Here is a 23,851-nt window from a genome sequence, read left to right as displayed (position 1 = left end):
TGTTTTCAGAGTAAGAACCTCAGTTTCTAAATCATGCACTCTGTCATCAATATCTGAGACACGCATCTGAACATCCTGCATTTATTTGACTCAGCTAGTAGGGAAAAGATCTTGTCGAATTTTGCACACACTTTTTCAAGTTTTGCCTCCAATGCAGCTACAACTGCTACCTCCGTACCTCTTGTTTCTGCCTTTTCCAGAGACAGGGGAGCACTCTCAGGAGCCACCATTTTCTGACTTGCTGGCTTACTTTTTTCTTTTTCCTGGTGCTGCAGTTTTGAGGCCATAAATGGATTATTATGCTCATCTTTCAACAAGAAATAGAGCTTTCTCCATAGCCTGTCCTAAAAAATGGAACTCCTTACCACCTTATTTAAGAACTCAAATGAATATCAAAACTTTCAAAAAAGATCTAAAGACTTTTCTTTTTCATAAAGTCTACGTTAATGATTATTTATTTCAACAATCTTTGTTACCACTATCCTTTTCCCTTTTCCTTATGCTCCCTTTTTCACCAACCTCTCCCCGATCCCTTCATCTTTTCCACTATTAATTTATGCATCAATGTTTTTAATGGTTTATTCTCTGTTTGATTTTTGTAAACCGTTATGATGGCTGAACCGAATGACGGTATATAAAACTGAATAAATAAATAAAAACATCAGCAATACCTTAATCTGAAGTGCAAGCAAATTCACCAGTTTTTAAAGTCCAGTGCTTTGTTTAATTCAATTTTAAAACAAAAGTGGGAGGGATAGACTGGAGCTAAGCAGGCACGAGTCCTACTTGTCAGTCACATTACATGACCTCTCAGATGAGTGGCTTAAAAACAAAATACATCCATCTGCACGAATGAATGAAAGACTGAGGCAGCTTGCATGGTAGGCAGCTGTACAAGAAGGCCCTTGCATACTCAAAGATCTTTTTGTTTTTTTCTGAGCTGAAAAAACGATTCCGCCTTGGTGCTGGATGACATCATCCCAATTGTGTGGTTGACTATCCCTGATTTTCCATGGAGAAAACATTTTTACCTTCAGAAAAGTTTTTGAAAATTAGAAGTCTAGTCAATCTTGCTTATTTAATTTAGAGACTCATTCCATTTAATTTTCTGTGCACCCAGAGACATCCAATACAGTTGACTGACACTATCCTTTATTTTCTATCTACAACTGTAAATTGCTATCAAGGCATTTAATCTGAATAGATTGATCAATAAGGTTGTCCAAGCTAGCTGCTTATTTACTTATGTAACTGAATTTTTGGTTGAACGTAAGACACAATGTTGAATTTGCCTATTCATGAACTAAAGAATTACGCAGATGACATTTTGTTCTTGGCATCTCAAACATTTTTTTCCAACCACTTTGGTATGCATTCTCTATTTAATATTGCTAAATATGAGATAGCAGTAGGTACCCTTTGTGAAATGATAAATGAAGCAAAGCTCAGACATTCATTGATTTTTTTTTATCCCTGTAGTAAAATCAATACACTATGGACCTGATTTTTAGTATCACAGCAAAAACACTGGATGACAGTAGATAAGGACCCACTGGCTCATCTAGTCTCCCTTCTCTTTCTATGGGAAAAGACCTTGATAGATCAAATAATAGAAATGCAATTTTTCAGACTTACAAAAGCAAATAATTATAGATCTGTTGTGGCTGTGCAACAATTTGTAAGGCATGCAAAAAACCCCACTACAAACCTATTTTAAAATATTATAGGTATTCAATAGATTTTTAAACTGTAGAATATATTTCCCTAGGAATAAGGGAAGGCTGGGATTGTTGGATATTAAACTATTACTGGGCTGCAGTACTGTGATGGGAATTTGCTGAATTAAAACCTATATGTGAGTTATTAAATACTTGCTATTCAGATGATCCTGCATCTACAAATTGATAGACACTTTCTAGAAGATATATCTAATGATCCGCTTGCACCAAACCTAATACCTGGAAAACAAGATACATTTGCTATACTAATATTTCACTTTAAACATATCTTCTAGTATATGGAAGCACAAGTTATTGCTACTAAGTAATTTTTTCTTCCTATAGGTTTCCTATTAATGAGATTCCAAGATAACATGATTTATGCTATCTAATGTTCTCTTGGAAGGAACTACTATATATAAAGAACTGTAAAGTAAAACATTATGATGCAAACAAAATCAGTAATATGGCTTGTAACGGGTTTCTAAGAATGACCACTTTTCATGCAACTTGTGCCCATTTTTATTTTCCTACATTCAAGAAATTTGGTTGCTAGTACAAACCAATTACTGACTTATGAAACACTTCTCTGCAAGAAAGTATGATGTTCATGTACTGTATATAAAAAGGAGTGACTATAGGATTTAATCTATAAAAAATTCAGCATACTAGCTTTTAAAAACACACTTCATTATCATCATGACCCAGCATTCAAACTTCATCCCACAAGTGGTTTAAATTTCTTACATGCCCTATTATGATATATCACAATCAACAGAGCAAGGAGTAGGTGGGCAATTTACGTGACATGCTCACACATGAAATATCAGGCGGGCCACAGGAAAAAAACCAAACTGTCAAAGTGCAAATTTGTGAAAAAATAAATAAGAATATATTAGTTCCTCACCTCAACTCGTGCCCATTGTTCTTTACAATTCATCAAGCAGATTTTGCCACAGAAAGGCAATGAAACGAAAAACTCTGATGTAGCCTGCTAAAATGAAATCTCATATTAAACATTGTTTTGACACAGGTTTTAAAAAGCATGAAGGTAGAAGTTAATAAAGATGCATTATTATAGCCACCTATTTACCAAACTCCTTTTAAAAGGCACACATATGCAACTTTAAAATTTCTTCCATCTTTCTTGACCTTCCTGGTCTGCAATAGGTAGAGAGGTGGCATCTTCTCCTTAGTTACATATTTTAGCTGTTACTGCTCCCCCTTTCAATAATTCTTAGTCATTCTTTGGTATCAGCTACTTTGATCCCTGCATTCTTTTAGATATCTTATCAAGAATAGATTGATAAAGCCAAACAAAGGAGAAAAGCAATTGAAAAAAAGGGAATGGTAAAAATACAGGAATTTGACAAGCCAAATCACAGCAAGATACTAACATGTTACATTCAGGAAAAGAACAGGGAGGGTATTAGTTTAAAACAGAAAATGATTATTTTCAACATATGCTGATTTAAGAAATGTAATTCAAACACATTTGTTCTCTTTACTCCTGTTTGGGAACTGTGGAAGTCTTTAGATTATTAAGCAGTATTAATGTAAAATTTCTCAGACTGAGATGGTGTTTTCTGTTTAAGAACTGACCAACTTTTCTGACAAGCCCAATTTATGAATAAATATGAATAATGTGAATAAAATGGGAAAAAGTTATAGAAGTCTTGCTCCCAAATTCTGAAGAGATATATATATATCTCAATGAAAAACTTAATAGTGTCTGTAAAGGAAAAAGGTTTGACTACCCAACGAACATTTAAATTCAATATTTTTGTAGAAATTCTAACATACCTTGGAATGAAAATAGTTTTCAATCTTCTGTAAAACCTCATAAAGTTTAGCCAGACCCTTTGAGGGCACCTGGCAGAAAAGAGTTCCATCAGAACACACATTGGCAACCCTCACATTTGTAAACAAAATATTATCCTAAAAAAAAAAAAAAAAGAAAAAAAGTGCATTACAAAATTTAGCAAAACTTAAGATTTTTACTCAGTATCCTACATAAAATTGCATCATGAGTGAACCAAGCTTTAAAATACATATAAAAACCAGTAATTGCACAGATTTCCTGTGGTACTATTACAGTAACTGAACAAATTATATTCATACACTATTGTACATGAACTTTCAAGGCCAAACAAGTCCTTAGTTTAGTCGTTTCAACACGTTTGGGTAAACCTTACATTGGTTTAAATAAATGGTTAGAGCCACTAGCAAAGAAAGCAAAATATGTTTACCTATAAACAGGATTCCTGTAGACAGTGCCAACATGAATCCAGCCCTGAGAACTCAGTAAAGATTTTACTGAGCATGTCATGCACACTACCTTGTGTACCACTCAGTCTCTTCCAGAGTTTAAGCTTTAGCAAGGTAGTTGACTGCAGGGAGGACAGGTATTAATGGTCAATTCATTCTGCTGTCTATGGAGAACCTAGTTTACAGATAAGCAAACTTGTTTTATCTGTTGACAAGTGGGCATGAATTAATCAAAGCAGCTTTTGGAGTCTAAAACTGAAGGTTGCAGAGGAGCAATTACTGAAAGGCAGTTCAATCCCACCAGTGGAGAATGGACTACTGGGTGAAAATGCTACACAGAGCTGCTGGTGTAAGTTACTATCTCCATGGGACATGTTGTCTACATAGTAGTAGGACTTGAAGGTGCACAGAGATGACCAAGTAGCAGCCTTGCAAATGTCTTCTATAGAAGTGCCCCGGAGATGACCCACTGAAGTCACCAAGACAGTCACTTGATGAGCCTTGATAGTCCGTGAACTGTAAGCCAGTTAGTGCATAACAGTGTGCAACACAATCTGCTAACCAGGGTTCGTTTGACAACTGCTCTTCCCATTTTATTGGGACACAAACAGTTGAGATGCTTGACAATGAGGATGAGACTTCTTTAAATAATAAGCAAGGGTTTTTGGAAAGAATGTTGGTAACACAATAACTTGATTAATGTGAACCAGATACTTTAAGAAGGAACTTGGTAAGAGCTTGCAAAGCCATCTGATTATGAAAAAAATTGAAGGTTGGGGGAATATGAAACCAGAGCCTGTAGCTCCCTTACTCTTTGTGCTAAGGTTACAGCCATAAGAAACACCACTTTCCAAAGAAACATGATGGAGAAAGACTACACAGTCTTATCTAGTCTGCCTATCCCAGCTGAAAAACTTCATATCCACTGAATTGAGAGGTTGAAATACAGGCAAAGGCAAGGCAAAGGATGTTTACTAACTAGAGGCTTGGAATGCCACAGTTCTTTCATGAATTTTGATACCAAAGGGTGGAAAGAGATTGGAGTTTCTTCCACCTGCTGGTGATACATCACAACGGCGCTGAGATGAAATTTGACAAGAGGTGTTAAGGCTTCAGGAGAAGGTATCCAGCTGGCTGGTCCTATGCCAATTTGAGAACCTCTTCCATTTGAAACCATAAGATTTTCAGGTTGATGGTCTTCTGGCAGAAATCAGTAGATCCTCCACCTACTTAGTAAGGCATAAGGAGGAGACTATAGCATGCTCAACATTCACACTGTGAAGGCCAATCATCTAGATAAGGGAATATGTAGATTCCCTGTTGACAAAGCTGTTCAGCCACTACAAGTCATTCTGAGAACACTTAGGTCTGCCAAGAAGCCAAAGAGGAGCACATCCTTCACACAACACTGAGGAACTTCCAGTGAGAAAGAAGGAGGCGGATATGCACATGCATATAATTCAGATTCAGCATGGCCCTCAGTTGAATAAAAAAGGGAGAAACATTTCAAGGGAGCTCATCTTGAATCTCTCCTGAATGAACAATTTGTTAAGTCTTTGCAAGTGCATGAAGGCCTCAAACTATGACTTCTTGAGGATTAGGGAGTACTGAGAAAGAACCCCCGGTCACACTCTGAGGGACAGGCTCAATCACCCACTGCTGAACGAGCAACTCCTCTTCCAGGTATAACTGGGCAGACTGAGAAGGGTTGGAATTGAAGACTGCAATCCATCTGGTTGCAGGAGGGCGAGACACAAGTGATAACCATACTCCATGATTTTTAGGACCCACCAGTCCCTGGTGATTCCCCTCTCCTACCAGAGGAAAGGACAAGAATGTCAAATTGGTCCTGGGCTTAGGCTGTCTTTCCTTCTGCCGTCCCATAGCAGGCAGCCGTTTCTTTGAGTGAAGCCCGATGGCACTAAAAAGAGCAGAAGGAACATCATTGAAAGAATGGGTGCTTGTATGAAGTACTGGAAGCAGGTTGAAACTGGCTGGTCACCCCCTGGGTTGTATGGGCAAATCCTTCTTATGTGTTCTCATGGGCTTCCATGCCAAGTGCTTTGCTTTAACGAGAGTGAAGACATCTTGGGTTGATGCACCACAGAGTTCATGTTATGCACAGATGAAACAGATGGCATTAAATATGGTGAGAACAGGTGGCTGAGTGCCAGGGGTGTCTTATGTGCCATGAAGGTTGGCACCTATGCCGATAAAGCTACTAATAATTTTTATTTATTTATTAAATTTATATACAGTCATTTGGGGGAACCATCATAATGGTTTACATGATAAAATTAGAGTTAAACAAAGGAAGCATGATATAAAAACTAGGTTACAATAAGTTACAAAATACATAAGAGAATACAATTTCAATTAAAACAATTTAAAGATCATAGTGGCAGTCAAGGAGGAAACAGTTGATAGGTAGTTAGGCTGAATCCTCATACGCCTTCATAAATAGCCAGGTCTTTAAGCCTGATCGAAATAGTTTTGTGTCATCCTGTAAACGCAATGATAAAGGTAGAAGATTCCAGACCTTGGGGCCGGTGAGAGATATAGCTCTTGTTCTAACATCACTTAGATGAGATGATCTTACTGAAGGAATGGTTAGAAGACCTGAGGTTTTTCTGTGGTACATGTAAATGTATCACTGTGTTTAACCAGTCAGTTTGCTCGCTGTGGGTGACTGAGTAATAAACATAGTACTTTATATTCATTTCGTTGTTTAATTGGAAGCCAATGAAGTGAAATTAAAATGGGCGTTATGTGATCAAATTTTTTTTTTTACCTTTTAGAATTCTAGCTGTAGTGTTGTGCAGAATCTGTAAAGGACGCAAGGTAGAAATTGGAAGCCCAAGTAAGATGGAATTACAGTAGTCAGTATTTGAAAAGATCAGTAATTGGAGTACGGTTCTTAAGTTGTTAAACGTTAGAAGAGGTTTTAGACGACTAAGATTAAAAGATTATATCCTTCTCTTTTCAGAGAGATGTGTTTTTTTTAAGTTGAGTTCAGTATCAAGGAAAACCCCCCTAGTATGATTCACTAATTTGATTTCAATCTGATCATCATCCATTTTGAAGGTCGGAAGTTTGCTAATTGATAGTTTTCTGGCCAACAATAAAATCTCAGTTTTATTGATATTAAGTATCACTTTCATCTGAATAAGGAGAGTTTTAATGACAGACAGATATATGGACGTTAGTTTGAGTGCTTTTTCTATAGTATCCTGAATTGGAACCTGAAACTGTATATCATCCACACAAATATAATGAGTAAGGCCCAGACCAGATAAAAGGTGGCAAAGCGGTAACATGTAAATATTAAATAAAGTAGCCGACAAAGATGAACTTTGAGGCACTCCTGAATCTAAGCTTGTTTTCTCTGAAATGGAAATTTGGATTTTGACTTGAAAGGACAGATTACTCAAAAAGGAAGAAAACCATTGTAGGGTGATGTCCGATAAACTGATTTCAGAAAGCCTATTGATAAGGATGCTATGATTAACCATGTCAAAAGCTGCGGAAAGGTCTAGTAGGACAAGTATTTTTGACCACTGTCAAAACCTCTGAGAATCGTGTCTGTTAGAGTAAGGAGTAGGATTTCCATACTTAGGTGTTTGCTGAAGCTGTATTGAGATGGGTATAAGATGTCATTTCTGTTAGTTGTCTCTACACCACATTCTCTAATATTTTGGAGATGAAACAAAGGTTGGATATTGGTCTGTAATTAAGTTGGCGGGATCCAGGTTGTGTTTAAGAATTGGCTTATTATTCCGCATATTAGAGGTTCAGGAACTTTTCCTTCATTGAGGCAGAGGTTGATTATGGGTAAGATGGCAATGGACATTATGTGGGCAATCAGTTTAAGCAAGGTAATAGGATTATCATCAAGAGGGTATGTAGCCAGATTGAGTTTTTTAATAAGAGATTCAATTTCATTGGAGGTCTCTTCAAATGTAGTCCACTTTAAGATATCCTTTGAAATAAGGTTAATTTGTTGGGTGGAGGCAGAATCGATACTCATGGTTAAGTTTGTGATTTTTTGTTTAAAGAAGTCTGCAATTTCATTGCATCTAGAGGGCTTTGCCTTGAAACAGCCCTGCACTAACTTTCTCCTAGGCATCAAAGAAGGTCCCAGAGGGGATCCCTTGTACCTCTTATGTACTCTTCTTAATGCCTCCACATGTTTCCATACAGTGCTCAACCCCTGACCTGTGACAAACATGGAACCAGTGCCGGGGGGTGGGGGAGTCGGACAGAGAAGACTTGTGTCAATTTCAGGTGTCGCAAGCCTATTTCGCTCCTGGATGAGGAGTAGCTCTGTTTAGCCTTGTTCAGGGGCTTTGTCCTCATTTTCCAGTGCCTTCTTTGGTGCGTCCATCTTCTAGGTACAATACTAACGAGTTCCCAGAGACATCAGACCACATCTATAATAGTTGGAGGAGTTGTGGTTCAGGCTCAGGCAATGATAACACAGCATGAGTGTTCGTGATGGACATTTGGTGCACACAAATGTAGGCCTTGGGCTTCTTCATACTAAAGATTCTTTTTTTTTCTTTAAAGTAGAACTCAAAAGTCTTGCTGAGAGGCTGCCAAGGCAAAGGCAAAAAAAAGAAGGAAAGAGGTAGAAACTCAGGCCTAAAACAAGGCCAAAATCAAACATTTCCAGAGAGACTGGACACATCTATGCAGCAGCAGCAGCTCAGACAAAGAGCGATGGGCTCAAGGGGCAGCATACACGGAACTCCCACACAATCTCAGTAAAGTGATTACTGAGCTCTTAAACCTGGGTTCATGTTGGTGCTGACAGAGGTCACCCTCATGTTATGGCTAATTCATGTCTGCTTTCTGATGGAGAAACCAAGAAATACTCATAGTATTAAATATATATGTAAAATCTATTACCGTATTTTTCGTTCCATAAGACGCACCTAGAATTCAGAGGGGGAAAATTTAAAAAAAATAAATTTTTGTGCTAAACCGGCTCTGTCCCCGGGCGTCTGTGCATCTTATGGAGCAAATTAGGGGAGTGCACAACTTTTTTTCTCCCCATTTTGTTTTCGGGTCTGGGGAGGGCCATTTCGGTCCATTCCCCAGATCAGAAAACTTTTGTCTTTCTAATTCTGTGGGAACACCCCCCCCCCCCAATTCTGTGGGAACACCCCCCCCCCCCCAAAAAAAACCCAACCCAACCCTTTAAGAACATAAGAACATGCTATACTGGGTCAGACCAAGGGTCCATCAAGCCCAGCATCCTGTTTCCAACAGTGACCAATCCAGGCCATAAGAACCTGGCAAGTACCCAAAAGCTAAGTCTATTCCATATTACCATTGCTAATGGCAGTAGCTATTCTCTAAATGAACTTATTAGCAGGTAATGGACTTCTCCTCCAAGAACTTATCCAATCCTTTTTTAAACACAGCTATACTAACTGCACTAACCACATCCTCTGGCAACAAATTCCAGAGTTTAATTGTGCGTTGAGTAAAAAAGAACTTTCTCTGATTAGTTTTAAATGTGCCCCATGCTAACTTCATGGAGTGCCCCCTAGTCTATTATCCGAAAGAGTAAATAACCGATTCACATCTACCCATTCTAGACCTCTCAATTTTAAATTAGTTAAATACAACCCCCCACCCTCCTGACCCCCCCAAGACCTGCCAAACATCCCTGGTGGTCCAGGAGTGATCTCCTGGACTTGGGCCGTCGGCTGCCAGCAATCAAAATGGCGCCGATGGCCCTTTGCCCTTACTATGTCACTGGGATCAACCAATGGCAGCAGTAGCCCCTGTGACATAGAAAGGGCAAAGGGCCGTCGGCTGCCAGTAATCAAAATGGCAGCCGACTGAGATCATGTCAAAAATATCTGACCAATTTCTTTGACTGGGAAGCTAGTCAATTACAACCCAAGTGTGCACTGGATGTAATGTACTCTGAATTCAAAGCTTTTGATTTTATCCCACACAGAGGCTCAAACTGCACAGTCTGGGGGGATAGACTCCAAGGTAGACGTCAATTAGTATAACTAGTTGAACAGATAACAGAGGGTAATAAGTGGAATTCACTCTGAGAAAAGAAGGGTAATTAGTGGAATGCTTTCTGGATTTGTCCTGGGGCTAGTTCTGTTCAAAGTCTTTGAGTAACATTGTAAACCTATCAAAAGTAAATGAAGCTTTTGTGCAGATAATACTAAAACCTGGAAAGGAGTGGGCATCCCTGAGAAGATAGAAGAAGCAATCTTAAAAAAAAAAAAATGAATAAACCTCAAGCAATGGCTGAGTGCCTGGCAGTTACGATTCAATGAAAAGAAGTGTGGAGTTATACATTTGGGGTACAGAGATCCAACAGAGCATTACACAGATATACTGACTTGCACTAATCCAAAAAGACAGATCTCAGGACGATAGGGTCTAATGATCTCAAGGTAGCAATAGTGTGATAATGCAGTGGCCAAAGCAAGAGATGCTAGACCAAATAGGGAGAAACACAAACACAGTAAATAATGTATTCCGCCACTGAGGCGACGGTTCAGTTCCATGTAAACCGGTGCGATATGTATTGTATACAGGAACATCGGTATAGAAAAAATAATAAATAAATAAGACCCAAAGGGTCCATTCAGTCTGCCCAGCAAGTTGTTTAGGGTTTGTAATTGCACTCTGTCTGTCATTCAGAAATGTTACACTTAAACATTTAGTAATGACAGCAGAAAAGGACCAAATGGTACAACCAGTCTGCCCAGCAAGCTTATGGTAATACCTACTGTGCTGTGTAGATCTCCCCCAGGTTTCTCTTAAGGATAAGTCTATGCAGTTAACTCCAATCCTTATAAGGATAATTTACAATTAAAAACCAAGCAACTGTCAAACTCATAAAAATTGCTAGCAACATTTTTACTGGGTGAGAAACCTTCCTGAAAATTCCAGCAATGCTGACTTGCTTTGATTTTGTACTTGACTGTAGAAACTGTCCTGTGCTTTTTTTTCCTTATCTGCATATCAACAGCCCCAGACCATAATACACATTCAAAATCATATCCTTATAATTAACTTAAAAAAACATTAAAAAACCTAAAATTCATTAAAATTATTAACTAAAAATTGTACAGTCAAATCACTTAACTACTACAAAGTCATGACGCTTGGCTCTGTAAAATTCAATGTAAAAAGGATAAACAGAAAGAAACGAAACCAATTAAAACAGTAAAGGGGACTTCCAGGATGATGTCACCTGGATCAGCAGCATAGATAGCTAGCTCCAGACCCTCCTCCCCCCATCGGATGCCATCCTCCCCCAAAAATCTTTGATGATATAATTTTTTTGCTGGGAGTCGGATCAATGTATCTGGGGCAGCTCTTTCGCCATGATCTGTGGACTTGTAGGACATTCTGAGGCCGGTAAGGACTTAAAAACGGCGCGGCCTTCACCGCAGCATTGGCGTCTTGGGCCTGGACTCCGTTCCTTTCAATCGGTGGCCATCCTCCCCTGGAATGCTTTAATACCTAAAAATTTTGTTGGGAGTCTGAACAGCGAGTCGGGGACTGCTGTTTCGCCGCGATTTGCATCAAAAACGAAGCTTCTCAGGCCGGTACGGATCTAAAATCAGTGCGGCCTTCCCCACAACATCGGTGTCCCAGGCCTGAGCGACCTCCCTACCTTATTTAGCATCTAGCTTCTGGATTTTTGGGGGTTGCAGAGGACGCCTGGGGCTTCGGAATCGCCGCGTTTTGGGACAGAATTGAACGCTCCTGGGCCCGTAATGCGCCATAGATCAGCGAGATCCTCTCAGCATCATCATAGTATGGTCAAGATGGCTGCCACAAACGCGGGAGACCACACGACTCCGGTTGCTGAAGTATTGGAGGAAGCCCTGTGCAAGATATCCGCAAAGGTGGCTGAAGTGGTGGATGCCAGGCTCCTTAAAATTCAGACCTCATGTGTGTGAGTAGTTTGATTATTTTCAAATATAACAACGTTTTTTCATAAGCTCTCTCAACTGAATCTTGAATTGGCAGTAAAATTTGTATATTGTCTGCATATAGATAATAAGTTAGTCCGAGACCTGAGCGTAAGTAGCAGAGGAGTAACATTAGCTATTTAAATTAAAAGCAATTAATATCTCTGACCTACATATAATGGTAAACTTCTGATTAGCTTTTCATACAAGCAGGTGCTACCAATCAGGGAAGGTAAGATTCATGAAGAACCCATTTTGTTGGTGGCACTAACCTGCACAAGGTGCACTGCATCCCAGAAGAACATATGGTTGCTTGTCTCTCCAATGTTTAGTTTATACCGATATCCAGAAAAAAACAAATACTCTCCAAAATGTCTCTTACCTACCCTAATCTCTGTTTCTCTTTGTATCAAGTTCTGGCTTTTCCTTTCCATAGTGCAGCAAGGCACCTGGTTCCTCTTTCCCAGCCTATTCCCTCCTTTACTCCCTCTTTTTTGTTTTCCCCTACTCAAAGACTTCCTGCCTACCCTAACGGTCTGCTTAAACTGTAGTGCTGGTGCAGAATTAGTAAGGCACTTATAAAATTCTTAGTCATCAGCAGTAAGCTAGTGACTAGCAATTTCTTGCCTTAATGGAAGCCATACCAATGGCTCCTTGAGAGAAAACAGTAAGAGAGCTCTTTCAACAGAATAGTGTCAAAAGAAATTCAGTACAGTGGTCACTCCTTGCAACAAATAGGCTGGATGTCACATCTGTTATAGAATTTGACTGCCGTTACAAAAAGACACATTTGGGATATAACGTCAGTTTGTTACTCAGGATGGCTGTATTTGTCTTAGGTTCCTCAAAAAACACCCTGAAATGACAACTTCAGAAAGCCAGAGAAAAAAAGCAAACTGAAGTCTCAGCACAACTCAAACAAAAGTTTGAGCTACTAATTATGAACTTAACCTTAGTACCTTTACAGTAAGCTGAAGTGACTTGTCATATAGTTCTTTCAGACAGGAAGCATTAATATTGATATCATCAACTCCTGATGTATCATACAGGACAACAAGTGGAATCTCACTTTTCTCCAATATTTCTACTGCCAGGATCTTCTCACACGCTTTTGTCGCCACTGCCTTTACGAGGTTGCGGTCTTCACAAAATGCTTCTAGACCTGAGGAGAACAATTATGAAACCTTTGAGTCCTATCCAACACAAGATCATATGCTATCTTGATAATTTACTGTGTACCAAATAAACTTAGTAGCCCTCTCATGGCAAAAACCAGAATGCATTCTCAAATGATTATATAACCTATGATGTCCAATATCACACCTGAATTTAGACCAAGCAGATATATTACAAGGTATCACTAGAGATTTAGAATTCTGATTCCCTGACAAAGATTAACAACAAGCTGCTCTAAATGCTGATGAATGAAAACTTGCAATGTGTTTGTTAATGAAGCTAATTTATAGTGTCACCCTTCCTAATCTTTTCAAACTATATAATTACTATAACACTACACATACACCCCAGGTCATGATTTACTCTGGCTCTTGCACACAGACTAACATTTTTTGATGTTAAGTTTCCCTTGTTTTGACCTTATACTCAACGGTATACCCAAAATGTTCTAAATGGTATGTAAGGTACTTTTATAAAACAGCACTTCGGCATACCCTTTTTGAACACCAGTTCTGTTTATAATGGTTTAAATGGCGATTACAGCACTTTAACACCCTTACGTTGCTTTAGAAACTTAAATACTGTAATACAGGATACATGATGATAGCTAGGGGGTCTAACATTCAGCAGCTAATCAAAGCACAGAATCCAAGACCCAGCCATTGTCAGCAATTTATATTAGATTAAGCAAGACTTAAAAGGCACTTTTGAATATTATAGCTAAGCAGGACATAAGAGATGACTACAGTTCTTGCACAAAGCAAGGTAAAATAGGCCCTAAAATTGAACTGGAAAAGGTACAGAGGAGGACAACAAAAAAAACAAACAGTGAAGGGAGATGGAACAGCTTCCTTATAAAGAAAGGTTAAACAGGTTAGGGCTCTTCAGTTTGGAAAAGAGAAGAGAGAGAGTTTATAAAATCATGAGTGGGGTGGAACAGGTAAATAGGGAACAACTATTTACCCAAATAAATATAAGGACCAGAGGACACTCCTTGAATCTAAGTGGTAGTAGATTTAAAACAAACTGTGCATTAACTGAAAAACCACTTTCTCCAATCAAGCTGCGGAATTTGTTGTCAGAGGATGTGGTCATAGCAACTGGGTTTAAAAAGGGGTTGGACACGTTCCTGAAAATAAAAAATTAACAAACAAACAACAACCAGAACACTCAGGGAAAACCAATGTTTGTCACTGAGAAAGAGCAACAAGAAATTGGATCTATGTTTGGGATGGTCCACTGTCAGATACAGGATGCTAGGCCTTATGGACCTTTAGTCTGACCTAGCATGGCACTTATGTTAACAAAAGTGGTTGGAAGGGCAGGAGGGCATGACAGGCTTGCTCTGGAGTGGTAGTAATTATTTTTTTCTAATTCCAAAGATGGGAGGGGGGGTGGGCAGAAGATGGAGACATTTTTAAGGATAGCAAATGTTGCTTACCTGTAACAGGTGTTCTCAAAGGACAGCAGGATGTCAGTCCTCATATATGGGTCACATCACAGGATGGAGCCCAATCACGGAACTCTTTTGTCAAAGTTTCTAGAACTTTTACTGGCACCTACTGGGCATGCCCAGCATGGCACTAAACCTGCAGCCAGCAAGGGTCCCCCTTGCTGGCTGCAGGTTTAGTGCCTTGTTTAAAGCAGGTTTAGTGCCTTGTTTAAAGCTACAAGAAGTGCTGAAAAATAAAATAATAAAACGAACCTAACACCAAGGGGTGGTGGGCAGGTTTCGTGAGGACTAACATCCTGCTGTCCTGTGGGAACACCTGTTACAGGTAAGCAACATTTGCTTTCTCACAGGACAAGCAGGATGGTAGTCTTCACATATGGGTGAGTACCGAGCTGAGGATGACAGAGAAATGCACCAAATGTACCCAAGATGTGCAACAGGCACAAGGACTGGGGTGGAATTTGGTAGAGGGCATCCTGAACCCTAATGGGCAGGTGGAAGGGTGTTGGTACGTCAAGTTGTAAAAAAGTTGTGCAAGACAGATTGGCCGAAGATGGAATCTTGTCTTCCAGCCTTGTCTAAGCAATAATGGGATGTAAAGGTATGGAGAGAACTCCAGGTAGCAGCCCTGCAAATGTCAGGAAGCGGCACCAAGCGTAGGTGCGCTACTGAAGTCGCCATGGCCCTGACAGAGTGTGCTTTAACACAGTCTTGAAGTGGAATGCCTGCTTGCTGATAGCAAAAGGATATGCAGCCCACTAACCAGGAGGAGAGAGTCTGTTTACCCACAGGCTGCCCCAATTTGATGGAATGGAAAGAGACAAAATTGAGTGCTTTTCCTGTGGGCAGCTGTACTGTCTAGATAGAATGCTAGAGCACATTTACAATCAAGGGTATGCAGAGCCTGTTCTCTCCTGGATTAGAGTGGGGCCTGGGAAAGAAGGTAGGTAGTATAACGGATTGATTAAGATGAAACTCCAATACTATCTTAGGCAAGAACTTAGGGTAAGTGCAGAGTACTGCCCGGTCCTGCAGACGTTTAGTGTAAGGTGGATAGGTAACTAGGGCCTGTAACTCACTAACTCTGCGTGCGGATGTGATTGCCAAAAGAAAAATCACTTTCCATGTGAGATAGCGAAGATCACAGGATTGGAGAGGCTCGAATGGTGGTTTTATGAGCTGACCCAAAACCAGATTGAGGTCCCAAGAAGGGGCCGGAGGGCACAGTGGAGGCTTGAGGTGAAGCAAGCCCTTCAGAAAACGTGTTACAAGGGGTTGTATTGAAATAGGAATGTCCCCAATACTTTTATGGAAGGTGGCCACCGCACTGCCATGCATTCTGATGGAGGAAGTTTTTAGACCTGATTCTGACAAGTGCCAGAGATAGTCTAGAAACTTCGTGGTGGAACAGGTAAAGGGATCAAGGGATTGAGAAGAACACCATGATTTAAACCTCTTCCATTTGTAAAGATAAGATTTTCTTGTGGAAGGCTTCCGTGAAGCAATCAGGACACGAGAAACTGGCTCCGAAAGGTTAAGTGACTGAAGAATTAACCTCTTAACATCCAAGCCATCAGGGACAAGGCCTGAAGATTGGGGTGGCGTTAGGCACCCATCGTTCTGAGTGATCAGAAGCGGGTCCTTTCCCAAGGGAATGTGTCTGCGGATGGAGAGATCCTGGATACCACACTTGGCGAGGCCAGTGAGGTGCTATCAGGATCATGCTTCCCTTGTCCTGAAGTAATTTCACGAGAGTCTTCAAGAGACATGGAAGTGGAGGGAATGCATATAGGAGACCGGTTGCCCATGAGAGGGAGAACACATCTCTTGTCTAGAGTGTTGACTGCGAGTGAGAGAGCAAAAGTTTTCTACTTTGCGGTTTTGAGGTGACACAAAGAGGTCTATGTGAGGATAACCCCAACGTTGGAATTTTGAGTCCGCCACTGTGGGGTCGAGGGACCACTTGTGCGGCTGAAAGGCGGGACTCAGCTTGTCTGCCAACACATTGTCCACTCCCGGAAAGTAGGCGGCCCTGAGGTACATCGAATAGGAGAGGGCCTCCGCCCACATCTGTGCAGCTTCCTGACACAGTAGGAAGCAGCCCGTCCCTCCCTGTTTTTTGATGTACCACATGGCCACTTGGTTGTCCATCTGAATCAGGATGACCTGGTTGGAAAGGTGATCCTGAAATACCCTGAGAGCATATCTGATTGTTCGCAGCTCCAGGAAATTGATTTGGTGTTTGGCTTCCTCTGGAGACCAAGCTCCTTATGTCTGCAAATTGGCAACATGAGCTCCCAGCCAAGGTTGGAAGCATCTGTGGTGAGAATTATTTGAGGGTCTGGAGCCTGGAAGGGTAGGCCTTGGAGGAGATTGATCTGATTTTTACACCAGGCTAGAGACTGATGGTCGGTGATGTGGACAATGGTCGATAGAGGTTGGACGGTTCAGTCCATTGTGACCATAGCATCCACTGTACTGAGGACGCCATGTGTCCCAGCAGGAAGAGGAAGTGGCGTGCAGTCTAGCAGTGCTGAGACTGTAGCTGGTGTGCGAGAGAAATGAGAGAGAGCTCACTGTCGAGGCAGAAATGCCTTTGCTTGAAGGGTGTCCAAGTCTGCCCCTATGAAGGACAAAGTTTGAGATGGAACTAAGCAGGATTTCTCGTAGTTAATGAGAAAGAGATCTAGGTGTCATAGTGGACAACACATTGAAATTGTCGGTGCAGTGTGCTGCGGCAGTCAAAAAAGCAAACAGAATGTTGGGAATTATTAGAAAAGGAATGATGAATAAAACGGAAAATGTCATAATGCCTCTTTATCGCTCCATGGTGAGACCACACCTTGAATACTGTGTACAATTCTGGTCGCCGCATCTCAAAAAAGATATAATTGCGATGGAGAAGGTACAGAGAAGGGCTACCAAAATGATAAAGGGAATGGAACAACTCCCCTATGAGGAAAGACTAAAGAGGTTAGGACTTTTCAGCTTGGAGAAGAGACGACTGAGGGGGGATATGATAGAGGTGTTTAAAATCATGAGAGGTCTAGAACGGGTAGATGTGAATCGGTTATTTACTCTTTCGGATAGTAGAAAGTCTAGGGGGCACTCCATGAAGTTAGCATGGGGCACATTTAAAACTAATCGGAGAAAGTTCTTTTTTACTCAACGCACAATTAAACTCTGGAATTTGTTGCCAGAGAATGTGGTTCGTGCAGTTAGTATAGCTGTGTTTAAAAAAGGATTGGATAAGTTCTTGGAAGAGAAGTCCATTACCTGCTATTAAGTTCACTTAGAGAATAGCCACTGCCATTAGCAATGGTTACATGGAATAGACTTAGTTTTTGGGTACTTGCCAGGTTCTTGTGGCCTGGATTGGCCACTGTTGGAAACAGGATGCTGGGCTTGATGGACCCTTGGTCTGACCCAGTATGGCATTTTCTTATGTAAATCCTAGCGAAATTAAGAGTGTGTAAGGTAAGATGTAGGGATGACAGCAGTTTGCTGAGTGGAAGCCCTGGATCAACCAATCGTCTAGATAGGGGTAGACGTGAACACCTTGAGTCCTGAGGAAGGCTGCTACTACTACGAGGCACTTGGTGAAGGCTCGTGGCACAGATGCCAGGCCGAATGGTAGCACTTGATACTGATAGTGCTTGGGGCCTACCAGAAATCTCAGAAATTTGCGATGAGATGGAGTTATCGCAATGTGTGTGTACGCGTCCTGGAGATCTAACGAGCAGAGCCAGTCTCCTCTTTGCAGAAGAGGAAGAAGGGAACCCAAGGTTACCATCTTGAACTTTTCTCAGTGGAGGTACTTGTTGAGGGCACGTTGGTCCAGAACTGGACGAATGCTGCCTGATTTTTTGGGGATTAGAAAGTACCGGGAATAGAATCCTAGGCCTTGTTGGGAATAGGGCACTGGTTCTATTGCTCTGGACTGGAGGAGGGAGACCTACTGTTCCAGGAGTGGTGAGCTGTCGGATGTTCCCCATGTCAGCAGAGGTGGGGAGTCCGGTGGGATGGAGAGAAAGTTCAGGTGATAACCCTGAGAGATTACGGCAAGGACCCACTGGTCTGAGGTGATTGTGTGCCACCTGTTGTGGAAATGGCACAATCAACCTCCCACTGGTATCTGAGGCAGTGGAAGCTGGCTGCTGCTCTCTATGCAGGAGTCAAAAGCCGGAAGCAGGACCCGGCTTAGGAGCTGCTTGCAGCTTTTATTTCAGAGGTTGACGAGACTGGGCCTTTTGGAAAGGTCTCGTGGAACGAGTTCTAGACGGTGGTGGATAGGACTTCTTTGGACGGAAGAATTACTTTTTAGTATCCTTCCTGAATGGCTGTTTGGAAGAATATCAAACACCACCTTGGGAATCATTACCTAATGCCACATTAAATTTTCATCAATGTTATCACATATTTTTGAACTACATTTAATACATTTTAATACATAAGTCCAAAAACACAAACTGTCATATTATAACAATGAATTCACAAGAATGTTTTTATTATATATTGCATTTACCCCACATACCACAAACATTAACTTATTACATACCAACCAACAATATAACATGTATACTATGTAATAAACATATCAAAGAATTGGACAAAATTAATTAGATCCTTTTAACAACCTTTTAACATCAAATACCATATCCCCCGGACATGTCACCCCCGAACACCCTGATAAATCTAATAATCACATTCACACCACATACATACACCATAAAAATACATAAAAAGAACAAATGCTCCTATGTGTTCTAGATATTATTCAATGATATAATCATAATTTACTTGACTTTAAACTACACAGCTTGAAAAATAGATGTTTACTATCATGAGAAAATCGTTGATACCTTTGTATTGAGACTTCAACTCACAACATATTTATTCACTACTGAAAACACTATAAGTCCAGACAAGTTTCCTTGTTTCACCCGACTAGGGTTTCTTCAGGGGAAATTATTATCACCACATTGACATATCACAATATTTCCTCCACTCCGAGCATTTGCTCCACTGACTTCAACATGTCCGGAGACTCCCACCGCTCAATTCATGCTGCTTATATAAAATACATAATTACTTCACGAATTCTATCACATCTTATTTCAAAATGTGTGTCCACTTATTACAGAGGCTATCACAGAACTTACACAATTACACACCACATCTCAGCTCACATTGAATCCCACACAGCTTCTGATGCCGAACTTTAATACGTCAAAAATGCTCCAATACCCGACTAGGCAGATATCACTCCTAAACTCTGAAAAATAGAACACAACCACCATATATAATCTAATTCAAGCTCCCTAAAACACGAACCTCATATTACCTATACTCACCGCACCATGGCGGATCGACCAGATGACTCAAACATCTCTCATATTAAAAATCCAACACCACGAGCTTCCTTCAGTATATACCAGGACTGCACAACCAGCCCTACTCCATGAATGCCTGCTCATATGCCAACCATTAAGAACATAAGAAATTGCCATGCTGGGTCAGACCAAGGGTCCATCAAGCCCAGCATCCCGTTTCCAACAGAGGCCAAAACCAGGCCACTAGAACCTGGCAATTACCCAAACACTAAGAAGATCCCATGCTACTGATGCAATTAATAGCAGTGGCTATTCCCTAAGTAAAATTGATTAATAGCCATTAATGGACTTCTCCTCCAAGAACTTATCCAAACCTTTTTTGAACCCAGCTACACTACCTGCACTAACCACATCCTCTGGCAACAAATTCCAGAGCTTTATTGTGCGTTGAGTGAAAAATAATTTTCTCTGATTAGTCTTAAATGTGCTACTTGCTAACTTCATGGAATGCCCCCTAGTCTTTCTATTATTCGAAAGTGTAAATAACCGAGTCACATCTACTCGTTCAAGACCTCTCATGATCTTAAAGACCTCTATCATATCCCCCCTCAGCAGTCTCTTCTCCAAGCTGAACAGCCCACTATCCACAACTATAACCACAAAGCAGCCAATCATACGCGGCCAACAGCACAAAAACCCTTATCCAAAATATAATGCACTTGAGACAAATAACTCATTTCACTCACCTGGCAAGACAACTTCAGGCCATGCCTACGCTCACTACTTCCTGAAAACTGGAGGCGATGTGCAGCATCCTGGCTCCATTGCTCCACCCCAGCCCCGCCCAATTTCTTTGTGCTCATTCCTTTGATACTCTGTTAGTACAACACTTTCTTCCTTGGCAGGATTACCTTCCTTAGTTCAGTCTTGTCTGAAAAAGTTAATTAATTTTGAATGGCAGTCTCTTCCTTTGTGGAGCTGTTTTCTGAGGGTTACTTTTTTTTAATTATTATTAATTTATATAACTTAAGGGTTGTTTTTTTTCTGTTTTATTAGACTTCTTTACATTTGTGGAAGCTTACATATATAATAAATTTAATAAAAAGTTAAAAAGCTCTGGGAAAAAAAAGATCCACAAACGCGCATGTGTGATTACAATTAATCTGTTTTTCCAAGAAATGAAAGACAAACTTTTTTCCCCACATCCGTAGTGTGAGTTACAACATATTAGAATAGTAGCAGTTTCCATTCTAGTCTGAAGGATGGAAATGAGAAATTACTACTTACCTGATAATTTCCTTTTCTTTAGGACAGTCATATGAATCCAGAACATGTGGGTTTATGTTCCCCTTCCAGCATATGGAGACGGAGCAAACTGATGTCACAGCCTATAGGTTCCTCCCACAACACCAGCCTGCCAGTATAGTCTTCAAAAAGCAACTGTGCACAAACTAGCAAACGTCTTGATCAAAAACAACCATTTCAGTACTCAGCCAACACTAAGCTCAGATAAGAACGTATAAACACAAGTCTAGGGACTGGATTCACACTTACCAGTAATCCCTGTAACATGTAGGTACACAGAAGGACCATAATATAATTGTTCGGCAGCCAAAGGAGGGAAGCTGGATTCATCAGACTGTCCTAAAGAAAAGGAAATTATCAGGTAAGTAGTAATTTCTAATTTCTTGGCGTCCAGATAGATGAATCCAGAACAAATGGGATGTACCCAAGTTATCCCTCATCGGGTGGGAAGCTGCCTGCAGCCCAGTCAAAACTGCATGGCCAAAAGCCACGACCTCCCAGGCCTGACCATGCAGGCGATAATACCTGGAGAAAGTATGTAAAGATGACCAGGTTGCAGCTCGGCAAACGTTTGCGGCAGACAATAACCTCACTTCAGCCCAAGACACTACCTGAGCCCTAATCTGACTAGGCAGCAGCTTCCCAGCATTCACGAATGCCGCCGTAATTATTTCCATAATCCAACGAGCTATAAATAGCCCACAAAGCTGGCTCTCCTTGTTTGGCACAACTGTGAAGGACGAAAAGGCAGTCAGACTCCTGCAAGGACTCTAATTTTCAGATACCTGACAATATGCTTCGTGACATCCAAGGGCTGTAACAAACGATATTCCTCCCCATCTTGCCCCCTGTCCAGAGCCAGCAGGGAGATGGACTGATTCAAGTGAAACTCAGACACCGCCTTTGGCAAAAAGGAAGGAACCGTATGCAACTGCACAGCCCCTGGAGTCACTCAGAGAAAAGGTTCTCGCCAAGATAAGGCCTTCAACTCGGACACCCTACGGGCAGAACAAATTGCAACCAGGAACACTGTCTTCAAGGTCAATAACTGCAAGGAATGAGAACAAAGCGAAGCAAACATAGGGCCTGCCAAAAAATCCAAAACCAAATTAAGACTCCACAAGGGAACCAGAAACTGAAAGGGAGGATGAAGATGTTTTACACCCCCCTCAAAGGACCACCATTTACCTGACCTCTGAAGGTGAGCGCCACCACCTGCACCTTCAATGAATTGAGGGCCAAGCTTTTATTCAAACCATCTTGTAAAGAACCTTCTCACCCTAAGCAAGGTGGAAATCACTACCGCAGAGAAGACACGCTTCAGCGAATGAGCCCTCTCAAGGGCCAAACCATAAGACAAAACAGAGTCGGATCTTCATGAAGAACAGGACCCTGCTGCAACAGGTTTCCGTGCGCCAGAAGGTGATGAGGACTCCCTGCCAAGAGCTTCTGCAGATCTGCATACCACGGTTTCCTGGGGCAACCAAGAGTACCATCCCTCTGTATCAGTCAGTTCTTTAAATTAACCTGCCCAGAAGTGGCTAAGGAGGAAGTGCATACACTTTGTCTTCCGGCCACACTTGTACCAGTGCATCGATTTCTAGGGCCTTCAGATCCCTTCTGCGACTGATAGTCCCTCACTTCTTCACATTGCGCTCTGTCGCCAATAGGTCCAGGAATGGGCGACCCCAGCGGTCCCAAATCAAAAGGAACGCCTCATCCGACAATGCCCACTCTCCTGGGTCCAGACTCTCCCTCCTGAGGAAGTCTGCCTGTACATTGTCTTTGCCTGAGATATGCAAAGCTGATATCTTCTGGAGATGCAACTCTGCCCATGCCATCAGCAGATCTCTCTCCTGCAATACCTGTAGACTTTTGGTATCTCCCTGCTGACTGATGTAAGCCACGGTTGTTGCATTGTCGGACATCACATATACAGAGCGACCCAGCAGCATGTCGCTGAAATGCAAGCACGCCAACCCAATGGCCCTAGCTTCCAGATGTCTGATGCTCTAGCAAGACCCCTCCACATCCCATTGGCCTTGCACCATCAACTCCTGGCAGTGAGCTCCTGTCAGTACTAACCAATACAGAGGAATCAGGGACACACCCTTTCTGAGATATTCCCCCTGAAGCCACCAGTGTAGTTGAACGGAGATCTCCTTCGGCAGGTGAAGCCTCATTGAATAGTCCTAAGACTGTGGGTTCCATTGGAACAACAGGAAGTGCTGAAGCGGATGCATATGTGCTCTTGCCCACAGAACCACTTCCAGAATTGATGCCATGAGGCCCATAACCTGTAGGTAAGTCAAACAGTTGGACACTGAGCGCTTATCAACAGATGAAACTGTGCCATCAATGTCTGAATACGAGGCTCCGGCAGGAACACCTTGCTCTGCTCCGTGTCAAACCGAACTCAGAGGTAAACCAGTGTCTGAGCAGGGAGAAGATTGCTCTTTGCTAGATTCAACCCAGCCGAGCTCCCATAGCAGGCAAATCACCACGCAGATTACCCAGTTGCTCTCTTCTGGTGATCTGGTCCAAATTAGTCAGGGGTCCAAATACGGGTGTACAAGCATTCCATCCTGCCACAACCACCATTATTTTGGAGAAGGTTCTTGGGGCAGTAGTCAGACC

At 41.4% G+C, this 23,851-nt stretch overlaps 1 protein-coding gene across 3 annotated transcripts in view; it reads right to left on the bottom strand.

The window, feature by feature from the left end:
- Positions 1 to 23,851, bottom strand: part of TDRD7 (tudor domain containing 7) — a 345,168-nt gene that overhangs the window by 60,048 nt on the left and 261,269 nt on the right. For 2 of the 3 annotated variants that reach the window (XM_029603524.1, XM_029603540.1), the window contains exons 10-12: positions 12,907 to 13,109; positions 3,522 to 3,656; positions 2,626 to 2,712 (exon numbers count right to left, since the gene is read on the bottom strand). In XM_029603524.1, coding sequence (XP_029459384.1) covers positions 2,626 to 2,712; positions 3,522 to 3,656; positions 12,907 to 13,109 — 425 coding nt within the window. The remainder of the gene's footprint in view (positions 1 to 2,625; positions 2,713 to 3,521; positions 3,657 to 12,906; positions 13,110 to 23,851) is intronic. The other variant, XM_029603532.1, reaches the window with a different exon arrangement.

This window comes from Rhinatrema bivittatum, chromosome 1 (assembly GCF_901001135.1).
Source record: "Rhinatrema bivittatum chromosome 1, aRhiBiv1.1, whole genome shotgun sequence".
Taxonomy (NCBI): Eukaryota; Metazoa; Chordata; class Amphibia; order Gymnophiona; family Rhinatrematidae; genus Rhinatrema; species Rhinatrema bivittatum.
Note: the sequence above shows the minus strand (reverse complement) of the source record. Positions and strands in the feature narration are given on the sequence as shown.